General features: G+C 36.3%; 1 protein-coding gene across 13 annotated transcripts in view; it reads right to left on the bottom strand.

Moving 5' to 3' along the window:
* SDCCAG8 (SHH signaling and ciliogenesis regulator SDCCAG8) overlaps positions 1–18158 on the bottom strand; it is a 185805-nt gene that overhangs the window by 120008 nt on the left and 47639 nt on the right. For all 13 annotated transcript variants that reach the window (XM_074351768.1, XM_074351759.1, XM_045509440.2 and 10 more), the window contains exon 12: positions 15119–15235. In XM_074351768.1, the coding sequence (XP_074207869.1) occupies positions 15119–15235 (117 nt within the window). The remainder of the gene's footprint in view (positions 1–15118; positions 15236–18158) is intronic.

Here is an 18158-nt window from a genome sequence, read left to right on the forward strand (position 1 = left end):
CCACTTCTATGCACTGCTCAGGTCATACCAAAAATATCATATTCATTTATCATCACGATTCTATGAAGCAACTAGATAAAAGGGAACACGGTCAAGAGAGAGAGATGAGGATTACATTTATAGAGAATGTAAATAATAATCATAACTACATTAGTAAAAATAATAATTATTAACATTTATAGGTCAGTTATTAACGTCATCTCAAGGTTTTTACAAAGCCCTATAAAGTGGTAATTTTATCTATCTTCATTTTACACATAAGAAAACTAAGGCTTGGAGACGTGAAGTAATTTGCCCAAGTTCACCAAGTAGTAGATAGTAAAGTGAGAATCTGACCTTAGGCACTCTACCTTCAGGGCCTGAACTCTTGGCTACCTATCCCCACACCCATCCAGTTACTGTGACCCTAATTTCATGCTAGGCACTGACGCACTGGAATATCAAAGTAGGTAAGACATGTAAAGATCTCTGACCTCAAATAATTTATATTCTGATGAAAGAGACAGTTTTTTTAAAGTAAAAAAAAAAAGAATTAAACATTATAATAAGTTCCATGAAGGAAACAAACAAGGTACTATGAGAGAATAAGTGGGCACTGTGGCGAGGTATATGTTAGTAGTTAGAGAATTGGAAACATTTAAGTGGAAACCAAAGAAAGAAAGAGCTGACTAAGCACAGGAAGAGTTGGGGAGAACATATAAGGCAGATGTTTGTCCAAAGGCCTTGGTACGTTTGAGAAGCTAAAGGAAAACCATGAGGCTCAAGTGAACGGAGACAGAAGAGTCGGTGAGAAGAGCAGGTGTTAAGACAGTTGGGGATCAGATTGTGCAGGGTCTGGTAAGCTATGGAAAGGAGTTCCGATTTATGTTTCCAAACGCAAATGGGAAGACACTCCAAGTTGTTAAATGGAAGAACAATGCAACTTAATTCACATTGTGCTTTTGCTAATGTGTTGTGTATGGATTGAGGGGGACAGGCCTTCACGAAGCTAATATTGTGGGAGAAAGAAACCAGATAACAAACACAATAAATGAGGAAGTGAGACATGGAGTAAAATAAAGCAGAAAGAGGAAAGGGAGCACTGGGGGAAGAGGGTACAATTTAAAATAAGGTGTCCAGGGAAGGGCTCACAGAGAATATGATATTAGAGCAATGACTTGAAGGCATTAAGAGACTGATCTCTAAAGCTGTCATGGGGAACAAGTGTTCCAGGCAAAGGGAACAGTAAAGACAAATGCCCTGAAGTAGGACTGTATCTGATGTGTTTGAGGAAAAGCAAGGAAGCCATTGTGGCTAGCGCAGGGTGATGGAGGAGAACAGTAGGAGATGCGGGCAGAGAGGTAACAGGAGGGCCAGACTGGGCAGCACCTGGTAGATCAATTCTAAGAACTTTGCCTTCCACCATGACTAAGCTGGGGAACCACTGGGAGTTGCAATCAGAAGGACAAGATTCGACACAGGTTTTGGCAGACATCTCTGTCTGTGAAGGGACTAAAATGGGCTGAAGCAGGAAGAGGGAAGTCAATTAGGACATTATTACAGCAGCACCAGTGAAGATGAGAGCACCTAAAACTAGAGAATAGCGGTAGATATAACTGAAGAAAATACATAGATGGCAAGTAAGCATCTGAAAAGATGTTTAATATCATTAATCATTAGGGAATTACAAATTAAAAGCCACAGTGAGATACCATTACACATTTATTAGAATGGCCATATATAAAAAGACTGATCAAACACTTTAAGCAAATATAATTGCTAAAACACAATTATTGTTATAAAAGAAGTTATTTTCAACCTGATTCTAAAACTTTCTGCCTGATATAGCACAACAAAGATGAGCCAGGAGTTACAGGATCCGTCGCCCAGTTTATTGTCATCCAGGCACTATTAATAATTATTTAAACTTCATTCTTTAGCTCACTTAGACAATCGTTTACTTATTCATTCAACTAACAGATAAAACCTGTGGTAGGTCTTCTCTGTGCTGGGTACTAGAGATATAATGATGAATAAGATATGCATTCTGATTTTATAGTGGTTTACAGCCACTTCTGGCAAAAAAATTTAGTTTTCTGGGGCTCAGTGTTTTCCTCTTATCTCTTATGTCTCCATTTGTCCTCCAGGTCTATATGGGACAGTGTCTTTGCACATTCTGTTCCTTTTGCCTTAATGGCCTTCCCTTCCCACTCTCTCTGCTTCCCTCCAGACTAGGATGAAATATGAATTTTATGGTAGAATCTTTTTTCTAGTAATAGTTTTATTGACATAATTCACACACAACTCTCCTATTAAAGTGTATAACTAACCATGTTTTAGTATATTCACAGAGTTGTGCAACCATCCCCTCAATCAATTTTAGAAGATTTTACCACACCAAAGGAAACTCCATACCCATCAGCTGTACTCCTTATTTGATTTCAATCCCCTCAGCTCCAAGCATTCACTCTACAGATTTCTGTCTCTATAGATTTGCCCATTCTGGACATTTCACATAAATGGAATCATCCAATATGTTGTCTTTTGTGACTGGTCTCTTTCACTGAACATAATATTTTTAAGGTTCAGCCACACTGTAGACTGTATCAGTACTTCATTCTTTTTTATTTCCAACATATGGATAATAGATAATCACATTTTATTTATCCGTTCATTAGTTGATGAACACTTGGGTTCTCACCAGTTTGGGGCTATTATGAATAATGCTACTATAAACACTCATGAACATATTTTTGTGTGAACATGTTTCATTTCTCTTGATTATATACATAGTAGTAGAACTGCTGGGTCATATGGAAACTCTACACTGAAACTTTTGAGAAATTGCCAGGCTATTTTTCAAAGCAGCTGATAGTTTACAATCCTACCAGCAATGTACGAGGCTCCACTTTCTCCACAATCTCATCAACACTTGTTATTATCTGTCTTTTTGATTAGAGCCATCCGAGCAGGTGTGAAGGAGTATCTCATTTTGGGTCTGATTTGCATTTCTCTGATAGCTAATGACGACAAGCATCTTTTCACGTGCTTATTTACCATCTGTATATCTTCTTTGGAAAAATATCTATTAAGATTCTTGCCTGCTTTTGAATTGGGTTGTTTTTTGTTATGAAATTGTAAGCATGCCCTATATATACTACTTAAAAGTCTCTTAGCAGGTATGTGATCTGTAAAAATTTTCTCCCATTCGGTAGATTGTCTTTCCACTTTCTTGATGGTGTCCTTGAAACACAAAAGTTTTTAATTTTGATGATATCCAATATATCTCTCTTTTTTTTTTTTTCTGTTGTTGCTTATGCTTTTCGTGTCAGATCCAAAAAACCACTGCCTGGTCCAAGGTCATGTAGATTTACGCCTACGTCTACTTTCAAGTGTTTTATAAGTCTAGCTCTCATATTCAGGTCTTTCATCCACTTTGAATTTATCTTTATATATAATGTAAGATAGACTCCCACCTTCGTTATTTTACATGTGGATATCCAGTTTCCTCAACACCATATGTTGAAAAACTATTTTCCCCCATTGAATTTTCTTATTATCCATATTAAAAATTTATTATTGACTGTTGAGTAGAATCTTTTTGAACCCTCTCCTACCACAGTAAGCTACCCGTCCACTGAGCCCTCATCTTCTTATTACACTTAAATACCTCACCAGACTGTAAAAGTTGTGTCAGCAATAAATACATTTTATTTCTCAATGCAACCCCAGTACCTATTTGTCAGTGATATATAATAGGCTATCAATAACTATCAGTTACATAAATGAATGCATAAGAATGAGGTAATCACTCTCAGCTCACTCACAGTCTAATCATCTATGAAATGAAGGGGGCAGACCAAGTCATGAAAGTCTTACAGGCTCTCGGTGCCCACCAGGTTATTGTTCTTTCCTATCTGAGGACCTCCCTCTGATCTTTCATAAGCAGCCCTTGAAACAAGGGAGGCTAAAGATAAAAATTACTGTCATGAATTTTTTATTGCTATGTGGTTGGAAAGCATTTTCTGAAAAATGGCAAGCTACGTGAAGTTACTCTCAACTACCAGCAATTGTTGTGGGGAAGGGGGCGTGGAGAAGGAGCTATAGCAATTATAGTTTAAAAAATCCATAATTACAGATCCCTCCTGAAAACACTGATATAATATAAGGCTGGATCTGTGGTTATGCTGATCACTCCTGAGCTACAGCTGAATGTGAGGCAGAGTAGACGAGGCGAAAGGCCAGCTGTGTTCTCTGCATTAAGTGCCTTTAGACTGCCTTGCAAAATCGTCCTCCTTCCCTCTACCTACTTTCTGTTTTGTTCTGCTTTGTGTTTTCCTTTTCCTTTACTCTTCTTTTCTTGTTTTCATAACTGGAACAACTGTAGGGTCTTTCTTTCTCTCCTGGCTGTTGAGGCAAGTCTAAGGTATCCTAATTTCAGCATTCAGAGAATTCAGACATCAGGGTCTGCTCAAGAAAAGCCTGCTCATCAGTAAGTCACACTTCTTACACTGCACATTAGTAAGATATATATATACACACACATAAAACTATAGATCCACATGTAGATTTTAAAATATACAAATAAATAGATATTTGATCCATCCATTTGCCTTAACTCCCCTTTTAGACCAAAACATACCTGGCTCTTGTTCTATAAACCCTTTAAATGGCTTCAATCACTGAACCAGCCCTATTTTTCTATGATAAACTTAAGTGTAGAAACAAGATGAAAATGACACCCTAAAGTTTCTACCTCAAATTAGGATGAAAATGACCTCTCAGTATGAGTGAATTCAGATTTCTTTGCAGAAAATTCTGAGCAAGTGAAAGAAGGGCCTGAAAGAAAAGGTAGTCCTTGCAATGATGCGACACTCTTTCACATAAAACAATTCAACAACTGTTTCTCCTCCATCTTCTTAAGATTTCCCTGAAAGTTTTTACCTCCCCTTTTTCCTTGGATGCCACTCTCACTAAGACATGAGTACTCTCTTGTACTTCACAGGGAACTTTCAACCATAGCTTGACTCATGACACTTCTGAAGCCAGGCTAATGCAATTACTTGCATGTTTTATTACCATGGGGGTGGTGGGGTGGGTAGGAGGTGGAGCGGGGAGAGAGAGAGAGAGAGAGACAGAGGAAGAGAGAGAATGAATATGAATGAGTATCAGAACTTCAGCTGTAAGTAGAGAAATTTATACAGAGAAAAATTTTCTGTTCCTCACGGGGAATGCCAAAAATTCTCAGGGAAGTCAGAAAGCAAGCCAGAAATAAGGACACTACTGCTTTCTTGTCTTTTCCCTAAAATGTAAATGTTAGTGTAACGGATCCACTTAAATACAGATGTTAACACCGAAAAGGGTTAAATTACCTTGACCATCTTTTAAGAATAGTAATATGAAAATCTAAACACCTTGCAACTTATTAACAGTCATAGGCAGCCTGCAGTTGTATCTAGAATCTCTGTCTAGAGCATCTCACGTTGGATTCCAATGATGGTCAGGGAAGCATGCCAGAGATATGTAAAACCTCTAAGAGAATTAAAAATTTGTTTTTTTAATTATTTTTTCATCTTTTTTTGTGGGGAGGCTTTAGGTTATTCATTTTCTTAATGGAGATACTGGGGATTGAACCCAGGACCTCAGGCATGCTATGCATGTAGTCTACCACTGAGTTATACCCTCACCCCCCAAAATTTGTTTTCATTCTGATGATTAAAAAAAAATCAAAATACAAAAACGTAACATGATCATCTTCTGGGTCATCTACACCCAGAACTGCCACAGCATTTCTTTCCATGGCTGCATTTGTCAGAGCACCAAGTAAAAACTGAAAGTGAAAACATTAACTATCATTGCCACATTTCTCCAAAGGAGTTACCAATGTATTCCTGGGGTTCATGAGTCCAAAGGAATACGTAACTCTGGCTGAGGGTATCTAATTCCGCAGGCTTCCTGAAAACTCACTACTCCTCCAAAATACTACCTTGGACAGTTTGCTGCTGCTTAAAATCTTTCCAATAGAACTTCATTCATAATTCAGAGTAGGGTTTTAATCCTTATTGCAGATTGAATGGTGTCTGTCTTGTAATTAAATTCAGCTGTTTAAAAGGCTAGACATTTTATTGTTCTATTATTAATCTTAATGAAAAGAATATAATCTAAAATTGATGACAATAGAATTTCATTCCTATAATCATAAAAGAAGTGTCATTTTAATAAAATCAGGAAATAATTGAGAAATTTGGAATGACACTTGAGACTCCAAGTAACTTTTATTGATTTTATTAATGCTTAATTCATAGTTAAGAAGAGCAGAGAAATATTTCCTATGTTTCTAGACACATAGGCTTTTAGAGATAAAGAAAACCTTAGCTTCCATTTATCCAAGATTCTTACTTCACTGGGAAAGAGAGCAAGGCTCTGAGAGCTTTGCTCAGGAAGTTTAGCTGAAAAGTCAAATCAGGAAGTCATGTCTTTGGACCCACAGTTCCTAGGTAAAGTAGTATCCTGTATACTCTGTGTTTTACCTTCCACTACTAGTTATGCAGAAACTTTCTACAAATCATTAAGGTAACTGTCAATTCTCTATTTCTAGAAAACTAACACTACTTGATTCTAACACAGTTAATAAAGTGACATTTTGTATGTTATCTGAAATTTGAAAATCTTAAAATTGTTCCATTACATAGAAAATACTACAAAGAAAATGAAAAACTTGTGCAACCATTCCCAAAACACAAAGTGCCCTCCGTGCCTGCCTGCCGGACGTGCAGCGATTATACTGGGATTCTGACCCCGACAGAAGCCCATTTTCTATGGGCAATCTTTTATAACAGAGACATGGCACTTGAGATACTGAGGTCAGTGATACAAGTATGCTATGAAATGAAGACACATGTGTTCTTTGAACATCTCCCTCTTTCCCACCTCCTCATCCTCAGTCCTTTGCTCAAGCTGCCACGCTGGACCTTCCAACCTAAGCGTCTTTGTCGCCCATCTATGTTGGGCAATATCCTAAACTATCCTTCAAGTTTGTCCCCTTTCCTTCTCCTAAATCACCACGCCCTTTTGTAGTTTGCTAATGATAGTTACTATGTTTTTGACATATTTATTTGCAAATCTGAATTACATATTCCCTTTTTAAAGAACCAAAGTTCATTCTAGGCCAGCAGAATGCATATGATGTATGGTTGTTGAATTAAAGCAACAAGTGAAGTTTAGGGCAAAAGGATTCTAAATTTATAACAGTATATGTTCTCTTCAAAATCTGACTTATCAGTTTCCTTTGAAAGTACATGCCAATAGCCATATTAAAGTGATCTAGGAAGAGCACACAACACATTAAATGCTTAAGATATTGTTAAGTGAAAAAAAATAAAACTCAATATAATATCTAGGCTATGTTTACTACTTGCAAATATTATATATGCATATGGACAAAAAGTGGATGGTAAAACAGAAAAATGAAAACAATTTGCTCTATTGGGTGTTAGAATTACAGGCTTCTGTGAATGTGCCATGTTTATACAATAAATATTGTTTCTAAAAATATATACATATGTAGTAATTAGTAATATTTATGCTGGATATTGGTACTAATATTTCTGGATTGTAAAAAAAAAAAAAAAGGCATCTGTAGCTGTTCTATGTCTAATACCGCTCAATTGCAGGCCCGCCTGGATATATATTCAAAGAATTGCTGCCACCTGGTAGCCACCAGAATTGCAGACTTGGCATCTGACATAATCTGCAAGATTGGAAGGTCGGGTCAACTTTTAAAGTCAAAATAAGCATGCAAAAAAATTAAGGACCAAAATATCTGTCATTCACTGAAACTGAAATACAACAAACGTTGTATTTCTTTAGGGCCAACAGCTGATAAGCCTTACAAGTTCCTTAAAACACAAAACTGTTTCTTGAGTTCACTTTACAGTTTTATATTCCTATCCAAAGGCAAACATTCTTAATGTTTATCCTTTAAGGCATATTATTTCTAAATGGGTTTTTGTTTCCTACTTGTGCCCTTATCTTTAAACAGCCCTAAATAGCTATCTTCAGATATATTGTTCTTGCTTATATATTTAATTTTTAAAAATATGCTATTATGGTGAATAGCATTATCATCTTTGCTGGAAAAACAAGTGACTTTTTTGAGCATATAAATTTCTACAGTGTTTTTGTGAATGAGCCATACATATATGGCCACCTAAACCCATTATCCAAATCATTATCCAAGTTACTAATGCTAAATGCCCTGAGGATCTCCTTGGTATTACTCACTTGATTGATTTGGAACTGTTTCTTTGTTAAAAAAAATCAAACTCACTGTCTTACTGCTAATTTGTGACCTTACCAACATAATTATCATTTTAAATGAAGAAATTAACTTTACATGGTGCTTTAGAAAAATAATAAGTTAATAACGGTCTATTAAATGGAGATTTTTAAATTATTTACATAATTTGTCCCATTCAAGCATCACACAGCACAAGAACAAAAGAAGCTGATTTATTAGACATACGCCAGGCTGAAGAATTTTCTCAGAATTCTTGGTTAGGCTGTGATAAGAACACAAATTTATCTAAGTATGCTGAACAATGCTTTAGGGCATACTTAGGGAAGATGCTATTAGGGAAAAAAAAGCTTTATTGCATCACACACGGAACCAGATTCTCCCTCTCATGGGCTGTAGCCAGCATGAAGTTCACACTACATTAATTTGCACTTGTCGATATGCTGTTTTGCAAGTATTTTTAAGGCATGTTCAAATGTGTACTCTGTCTCTTCAACTAGAATATAAACCCCCCAAGGGCAGGACCTGGGTCTTCTAGCCATCACCCCCGCAGTGCTTAGTTTGCTGGTCTAGGGGGGGCAAACCCTCTCCAGCGGCTGTGGCCTGAGGGAGGAGCAGGAACGAATGTGCTAAGCCTCCAGCACTGAAAGACGGTGTGAAGAACACTGGAGAGCAGCTCTGTCATCACCAGGACCAAGTGATTACACTCACTAACGGCAGCCCAAGTGGCCCCCTCCCAGTCACTTTTTAGAGACAGAAGTGAGACTGCAGGTGGTAGTTGGATAAGTTGCTGAAGTTTAGCTCTCGGAAGCCATCCATGATCTCAACATATTCCCCCAAAGCCTCCTGAAAGAGACGGCACAGCATTGCAGACATGCACCAGGGAACGGAACCAAACGGGATTTCACTTCCATCTGTGGGTGCTAAATTCGGAGGAGAAAAGACAAATACCACTAGGAGCCACCTTAACACGCACAAGAAGTCTCCCTAGGATGTTTATAGAGTCAAAAAGAAGACAGTGAACCTCAGAGGTCCGTTAGCTGAGCCCTCAGGTAAAGTATATTGCTGCCACTGTTTACAATTAAAAATCTCAGGGAAGAAAGTTCCATGGCCTGCTGCAGCAATGTACTTCAACATCCTTCCTGTCAGAAAGTTATCTCAGGCTACTATGATTTCCGGTTGCTGTAATTACATCTCCTCATTTTTATTCTTTGCATACCGAAGATCAAGAACAGGTATTTCATTTTCTCCTTGAAATTATCTGTCAAGCCCTTGAAGGTAGCAGAGCAATGCTTCGGTCTTCTCTAAGTAGAAAGGTGCAGTTCTTCAACTTTTCTTTATTGCTTTTATTTCTCTGGCCTTAAGTAGACTTACTTTTAGGACATGCAGGGCTTCCTCTCATCTTTACGCAAAGCCACACAAAACAGATGCACCTCTCCCAACAATCTAACTAACTCAGTTGAACTTAGGAAATAGCTCCTGTGTTGACACAGTGCATGTTGTTCAATGTCAGCATTCAAGTGCAGAGTCATATTGCTGTGTGTAGGAGGAACCCTCAAATCCTTTTCTGTCCTAATTTTCTAGCCAAAATCTTTTCATCTATTTCTTTTGTATATGTGCTCTACCCTTAAATATTTGCTTTGATGACTTCATTCAGGTAATTTTGAACTTCAATGCTTCCTACTCCTTTTGGAGTGTAGTAACAACTCCAAAGTTATAACCTAATACGATATCAATAGTCTTCTTATCTCTAAAAGAAACTGAACCAACCTAAAAAAATTGTAATATAAAATAATTTATATATTTATATTTGTACTCCCATCTAAGCCATTATTAAGTCACGTGCCACTAATAAGATAATAACACTATCACAAGTCATACTCACTGGACAATACCATTAGACGACTAAGAGAGCAGGGATCGGACACATTTGCTGTACTGTAAAATACTCTAAAAGCCTTAAGTTATAACTTAAGATTGACAAGTCTTCAATCTCAAAGCTCCACATTCTAGTAGGGCAGGGGAAACTTAAAACATTGTTGTATCTCTATACTTAGGGCAGGGGTTGGCAGGTTTTTTCTGTAAAGGCTCAGATGGTAAATATTTTAATCTTCATGGGTTATGTGGTCTTTGTCGCAGCTCCTCAACTCTGCCTTTGCAGCAGGGAAGCAGCCGTAGACAACATATTAGCAAGTGAGTGTGGCTGTGCTCTAGCGCAACTTTATTTGTAAGAACAGGCCACAGGTCAGATTTGGCCCCTGGGCTGCAGCTGGACAGCCCTCTTTTCCAGATGCAGGGCACCTGCACGTGTTAAGCACATGCATGTGTCTGTGTATGTAAGCTCGAGTGCGCTGGCACACCACATCATCTGCCTGTCCTCACAGCCATGCGGCTTGTGACCCGTGGAGAAGGGCCCTGCTCCTACACTTTAATGCTCTGTAGTTAACGTCTAGAAATCCTTAAGGATTGTACATTGGAATCTGTGTTTTATAAGTGAAGTGTGATGGACAGTGGAAGCCCTGCTTACATCGTGGTCTTGTCTCTCCAGTGCCTTATGGCAGCCCCACGGCACTTCTCAGACACTTGTTATCTCCCAGCTCCCTCTTCTTGGCCCCTGCCCTGGGACCTTGTTGCTCTCCACTTTGGGTGGGACCAGGTCATGACAGTGTTGGGGCTCGGAGGCATGTGCTCTGCTGTTATCCTTTACCCCTGTTGGGAACCCAGATGTGAGACTGGGGCAGGCTGAATTGAGCATATACACCCCTGACATCTCTGCACAGGACGCAGAGGTAATCACCCCTGCTCCAGGCTGGCAGCACTCACTACAGCACACTCAGTGGACTCAGTGTGGAGCCTCTGGCCACCCCAATCCCAAGTGCGTCCCTGTGTGGAGGCTGCAGTCTCTAGGAGTAGCCCAGCTGACCACCTTGGGATGAGGAAGACTGACTGTCTCCCCTCCCACTGTGCATGGTGAATAGGTCCTTGGCTGGTGGTAGAGAGAACCCAGAAACCACAGACACATGTGCACACGTGGTCATGGGGCACCTGTGGGGGTCCCACCATGAGTATCCCTGTGCTGAAGGGAGTTTGACATTAAACAGCAAATCAAAACACCGTGACATGCAGAGGGAGGGAGGGAGAAGGGCAGAGAGAGAGAGAGAGAGGAAAAGGGAGAGAGGGAGAGGAGGACTGCTGAAGAAAGGAAAACATTTTATAATCTAGTAACTTTAACATCACTTTTATCCTGCTTTCGAACAAAGGGTCCTGTATTTTCACCTTGTACTAGGCCCCGATCAAAGGTTAGGGGCTATGAAGAATCATCTTCTGAGATCCATCTGCCAAAATGGAAGTTAACAAAGAAAACCTCACTTACGCATCACTCATTTCAGAAGCAGCTAACCTGTGTGCTGCCAGGGTAATGCCAGGGCACCCTGCAGCATTCCTAACTCTGAAGTGTAAGGCTCTGAAATTGATTACGTATTTTGGATTTCAGGCTCTAAGGGGTTCCTTTCAGACTATGATTGAGGTTGCTGCCTGGGAGCCATTTCCTTCAGGTAGTTTGCTGCAGGATTAATACATATTTCTTTAGAGTGATGATGAGGTACCTCATAAATATAAAGCACAATCAAAACATTATGCATGAAATTTAATAAGACAACAACAAAGAAGGTTGAGATTTTTCTAAGATTTCCCTCTATTGCCTATTAAAGAAGGTATTACCATAATATTCTAACATATAAAGACATATCTGTTTTCCTGATTTGAATAAACCAACTGTAAAACAAACATTGTAGAGATGGTCAAAAAATCTGAATATGGGTTGGGCATTACATGACATTAAAGAATTCTTGTTAATATTGTTTGGTGTAATGATGACACACTGTGAAAAAAAAAATCCTTCATAGATACACACTGAAGTATTTATGGGTGAAATAACATAATGTCTGAGATCTGCTTTAAATACTTCAGCAAAAGGAAAAGAGGAGGAAGAAGATAGAAGAAGAGGAGGAAGGAGAGAAGATGGAGAAGAAAAGGATGACAATGAAGATGACAAAGAAGATGAAGAAGGAGAAGAGAAAAAAAATGTGAGGTAGATGGAATAGGACGGGCAAAATAAGAAGCCTCGGTGATGGAGACGTGGAAATCCATTGTAATGTTCTCTTTATCTTCCTATATGTTTCTAAATTCCCATAAGTTTGTGAGTGTGTGTGTGTGTGTGTTTGTGTATAACTGTTGCCTACAAAAAATTTCTAACAGAAATCAGGGTACATATTTTTCATTCTCCTCCATACCAAATGTCTTTTTCTTTCTTTTTTTTTCTTTTTCTTTTTTCTTTTCTTTTCTTTTCTTTTCTTTTTTTTTTTTTTTTCTTTTTTTTTTTTTTTTTGGTGTAGGAAGCTTCCTCTGAGGCTGACAGGAGCTCTCTAAGCTAAAGAGATACAAAGGCATTGATGGGAAGAAGAATTCGCCCATCGGTTCCTGACACAATAAAAAAAAAGAAAAGGAGAAAATGGGAGGAAGAGATTGCCATTGTTACTCTTCTAACCTTTCTAATTATGCCAGAGTCAGGACTCGGGTCAGGAGGAAAATGATTCTGGTGGTCAACCATTTGCCCTATTTTGTATACATCAAAAAAGCTCTTGTTTCCACCACATTCCAATCTGACAGTTTTCCACCTACTTAAAAATGTACCAAGAGGCCAGATTAACAAAAATATAAATAAAATGACTATATTGCAAGGAACACCTTGTTTGTAAACATAGACACTGCTTTCGTGTTATTCTGAATTGCATGATATGACACTTTAAAAGTAAAATATGCTTTATACTCTTAGAGGTATTTCAGATAAATGTTCAACATGCTCAGCTTTTAAAAGTTACATGTAAATTTCTCTCCTGAGTGCAGATGGTGGCCAAGCAAAGTAGCTCTTGGGCCTTAAAGACAGAAGGTCAGGTCATGGCTGAAAGACAAAGAACAATTGCTGCCTTGCTCCTCCAGATCACCCATGGAATAAGACACCACTGCTTTCTTTTTTGAAACTGTCTGTTCAATACAAAACCGTTACAAAGAGTACCTATAACATTTCCTCAAATTCTGTCCAAAAAAAAATAGTAGTAAGCACATCACATCACAAATATCTTGTAACTGTTCAGAGGTTTTATTCCTAATTCTCCGATCTCCTAAAAAGGCACATCTCTATCTAAAAATAACACTCAAATTATTATGAATAACTGTTAATGTTCCACTATTTAGCAGGAAATATTTACAAAAGAAAACTGTTCCTTTTCAAATCCTGCAGCTTTAGCCTCCACATCATTACTGGTTAATTAAAATGAGATATAGTAATAAGAGACAAATGTTACAAATACTTCTACGCATTTTTCATTTACAAGTGATACTATAATCTTACTGCTCCTCTAGTGTTTTTCCTCTCTGGAATAATGTAATGTAATTTTTAAATAACTCACAGGCTCTTCCTTACTATATTTTTCTAGTTAGTCCAAAATGTTATGGTAGCAGATACCACAGAATAACAAAAAAGGTATCTAATAATGCTAGTCAGCAAGCCAAAACATTACCTTTTTTAAAAAAGTCATAATATATCAGAAAAGAGAAGTTCTGTGTTGGTTGGTAATCCCAGACCTTCAGTTTCTGATAGAAAGGATTTTTAATTCTATTATCAGGCACGCCCCCAACTGGATGGAATAAAATAGTATCGTTATTTGTACATGTTAATAATGAAAATCCTTCTGAAAATTTAAAACTCATTATAATACTTTGAATATAGTGGTACAAAAGCAGAATTTGATTTTGGTTGTTTAGATTTTAATTTAGTGCCAGAGATTTCACTTACAACTTGAAAACCTTTTTGTACTTAGTACAAATTCATTATCACTTTCATTGTCAATACTTTTCCCAATTATCTTTGCGTTGTTTGCAAAGAGAGTTGATCGGCTTGAAAAGGAAATATGTTGGAAAATATGGTAAAAAGTGTTGAACTAGAAATATATATTTTTGTAGAAATCTACTTACGGTTACCTAATTTTAAATCATAGCGATTTCTTTAAAATAATGACACAGAACTCAGTCTTATTTTAATTGAATAGATTTAGCAACCCGCTTTCACTGAATACAAAGATTGAAAGCTTTCAATGCTTTGTACTGTAACATAAAATTAGAAAATCGAAAGTCACTCTATTAGAACTGCCTCTCTAGAAACTTCATTTACATTGTCAATTAAAATTAGAATATCTACACGATCACAAAAAAGATGTAATGTAAAACATCTGTTCCAACTGAAATTAAAGTAAGCAGCATTTTTCCCTTAACATTTGTAATTTCACTGTATTTAGGCTTCCTGAGCAAAAGTATTCATGGTTATCTTAGTTAAAACTGGTCTCACTCTGCCAACAATCAATTTGATTGACATATTTACATATCAACTCATCTCATCTTACAAATTTTAAACTTTTTCACTTAAAATTGGATTCAAGTTGGCATCTTTCAAGAACTTTATGTACATATATTTTAGGTTCAAACTGTGCATTAGAACATTTTTTTTCTACTTTTGTAAGTAATAGATACACATATCCAAATGTATATTTATGACCTGTCAGATTGGAATCGTATATTCATGCAGTTGTAGTCTCATAATTTCATGTGGAAGGTGATAACTTTAGGCAACTGTAAGTGAAATTCTTTTACTAGTATAAACTGGATCACTCCATTAGTTAGAAACAATGTGATAGAAATAAACGACTTAAGAATAAAACCACAACAACTTCAGAAAAAAACATTAGTTATGTCTTTAATTGCTGCAGTTATGCTTTTATCATCTCTTACCTGATCTTTAATTTCAAGATCTCTTATAGTTTTGGTTCTGTACTCTCTCTGCTCCTTTTCTGCCTCATCTTTCTCCATTTTGGTTTTATTCAATTGATAACGCATTTCTTCACACACCTGTTAGATTATAAAAACTAGATCAGTAGCTGCTGGAATCTACCAGGAAATGCCTGCAATTAGATCTTTTGGTGCCCCCTAGAGGTCATATAAATAAAGTACAACAGAACTTTTCTAAGAATGGCATTTTCTATTAGCATATTCAATATATTCTGCTAAAATGAGGCAATATCAGGTATTAGTGAGTCTAAGAATTTCAGATTACAGATAAAGAAATACATGGCTAGGGAATTTAAATAATATTTCTAAGATTTTTTGATGTAAAATAGTTTCAATTGCATATTATGTAAAATGCACTATCATCTCACTTTGAACCAGGTAAAATTATTAATTAAAGTATTAATTATTTATTTATGTTATTATTTTATGTTATTATTCATTCAAATTATTATGGTTAAATAGATAATTTATATTATAAATTTTTCCTTAATAGGCTTTATCAGCTAAGTTTTTATTTAAGGAAATTTATAAAGGAATTTTTCTGCTAGTAAACTATATTATTAATATTTAGGTATAGAATACCCAGTCAGTATTTACCACAAATTTTGCAGATAATGTCAATCTTACCATGTACAATACTATGTATTTAAGTTAAGGAAGGTTGTCTAGTGAAAGTCATAGTCTGGAACTAAGCCCACTCTGCTTTTATAACTACGGCATTTGACATAAAAGGAAAATATACACTTAAGTGAAATGACTTTGATATATCATGAAATAACAAACACATATATTATCTTAAAATTGTGTATTAGACTTTAAACAATTTTTTTTTTCAATCTAGGGCATCTTCAGACAGATAAATATGTTTGGAAAATGCAATCAGCAAATAAATCTAAATAAAGAAGTTACGAACCTTTGAGATAACTGAGAACCTGCAGAGAGATCAAGCAACACAGAAGTCTCTAAGTTAGCGTCTAAGCTACAAATACAAGTTTTTAAAAATCACGTATCATCCAATAGCTATACTTGCTTGAAATTTTTGAATTTTGGTAGTTCTCCAAAAATGATCATTAGAACTTTAGAAATTAGTTTCGTCATTATTGAGGTGTTAGAATATTATAAAACCTATATGTATTTCCTATGTTCAAATAAAAATATTTTAAAAAATGAATCTGTATTCAAAAGTTATATGACAAGACATAAGAAAAACTCAGTAAGCTTCTCCCCAGTGATCCTTAAAAAGCTAGAAAAAGAATATAGTTACTAAAAACTGTATTTGAAATTCAAATGCCTTCAATGTGTTAGTTGACCTCTCCCATTTCAAAAAAATAATTCACAAAAAGTTATTAGAGTGAAATAAAATTTAAAAATTAGGAATGATAAAAAAATCAGAGGGGCCCTAATTGACTTTTTTCACGGTTCGAATCTATTTGGATTTACATATAGGAATGAAATTAAAGAATCCAAATTGTAATACCAGAACATAATAATTACACAGCCATGGTGTTTATAACCCAACACCAATACAAAATTATTGTAAGTAATAAATATTTAAACATTGGGTCCTATTTAGAATAATTTCATCCCTTAATTTTAGTTTTAAGTCTCCTTGCCTCACTAATTTCTGTTTAGCATTTCTAAGTTCATCTATAACATTTAAATTTTACCTAAAGTAAGTCAACAAATTAAACTGAACCAGAATTGCACAGGTAAGGATACCATCAACAAAATGAAAAGACAACCTACAGAATGGGAGAAAATATTCGCAAATGATGTGACTGACAAGGGGCTAATTTCCATAATATACAAACAGCTCACACACTTCAATATCGAAGAAACAAGCAACCCAATCCAAAAATGGTCAGAAGACCTAAGCAAGCAATTCTCCAATGAAGACATACAAATGGCCAACAGGCACATGATAAAATGCTCATCATCGCTAATTATCAGAGAAATGCAGATCAAAACTACAATGAAGTATCACCTCACACCAGCCAAAATGGCCATCATTGAAAAGTCTACAAATGATAGATGCTGGAAAGGGTGTGGAGAAAAGGGAATCCTCCTATACTGTTGGTGGGACTGTAGATTGGTGCTGCCACTATGGAGGACAGTATGGAAGTTCCTTAAAAAACTGAAAACAGACTTACCGTGTGATTCAGCAATCCCACTCCTGGGCATATATCCGGAGAAAAATAAAATGCAAAAAGACACATGCACCCCAATGTTCATAGCGGCACTATTTATGATAGCCAAGACATGGAAACAACCCAAATGTCCATCAACATATGACTGGATAAAGAAGATGTGGTATATTATACAATGGAACACTACTCAGTCATAAAAAAGAATAAAATAATGCCATTTGCAGCAATATAGATGGACCTGAAGACCATCATTCTAAGTGAAGTGGGCCGGAAAGAGAAAGAAAAATGCCATATGACATCACTTATATGAAGAATCTAAAAAATAATAACATTAATAATGACACAAATGAACTACTTATTATTTATAACTAAGATGATTGATTTCTTGAATATGTGTAAGCACATCTGACCATCCTTTATGATTGGATTACTATACCATTTTATGATTCTTATTTTGTAGTTGGCTTTATTTCTTTGATAACTATGTAAGTTCAAAAAGCTAAAGCTCTAATCTGTTCTTAGAAACAATAATTAGTACATATATGTAAACTAAAAAAAATGCAGTATACTGTATGTATGTATTTACATGCAATATAATATTATGTGCAGTTGAACTGTAATAATTCTACCTAATAAAACAGAAAAAGGAAAAAAAGTTAAACAAATTGAACCAGAATTATATTATCTCAGGGTTGGAAGCAACTTCAAGACCCTTCTCTGATACTGAGTCTTTTTGGACAGTCCTAAAGACAGAGTATTCTTTACTGTACCACATTTCAACAGAAAGTTCTCTCCCATAATGAACAGAAAATCCTCACCATAGCTTTCACCTATAA

The sequence above is a fragment of the Camelus bactrianus genome, chromosome 23 (genome assembly GCF_048773025.1).
Source record: "Camelus bactrianus isolate YW-2024 breed Bactrian camel chromosome 23, ASM4877302v1, whole genome shotgun sequence".
NCBI classification, from domain to species: domain Eukaryota; kingdom Metazoa; phylum Chordata; class Mammalia; order Artiodactyla; family Camelidae; genus Camelus; species Camelus bactrianus.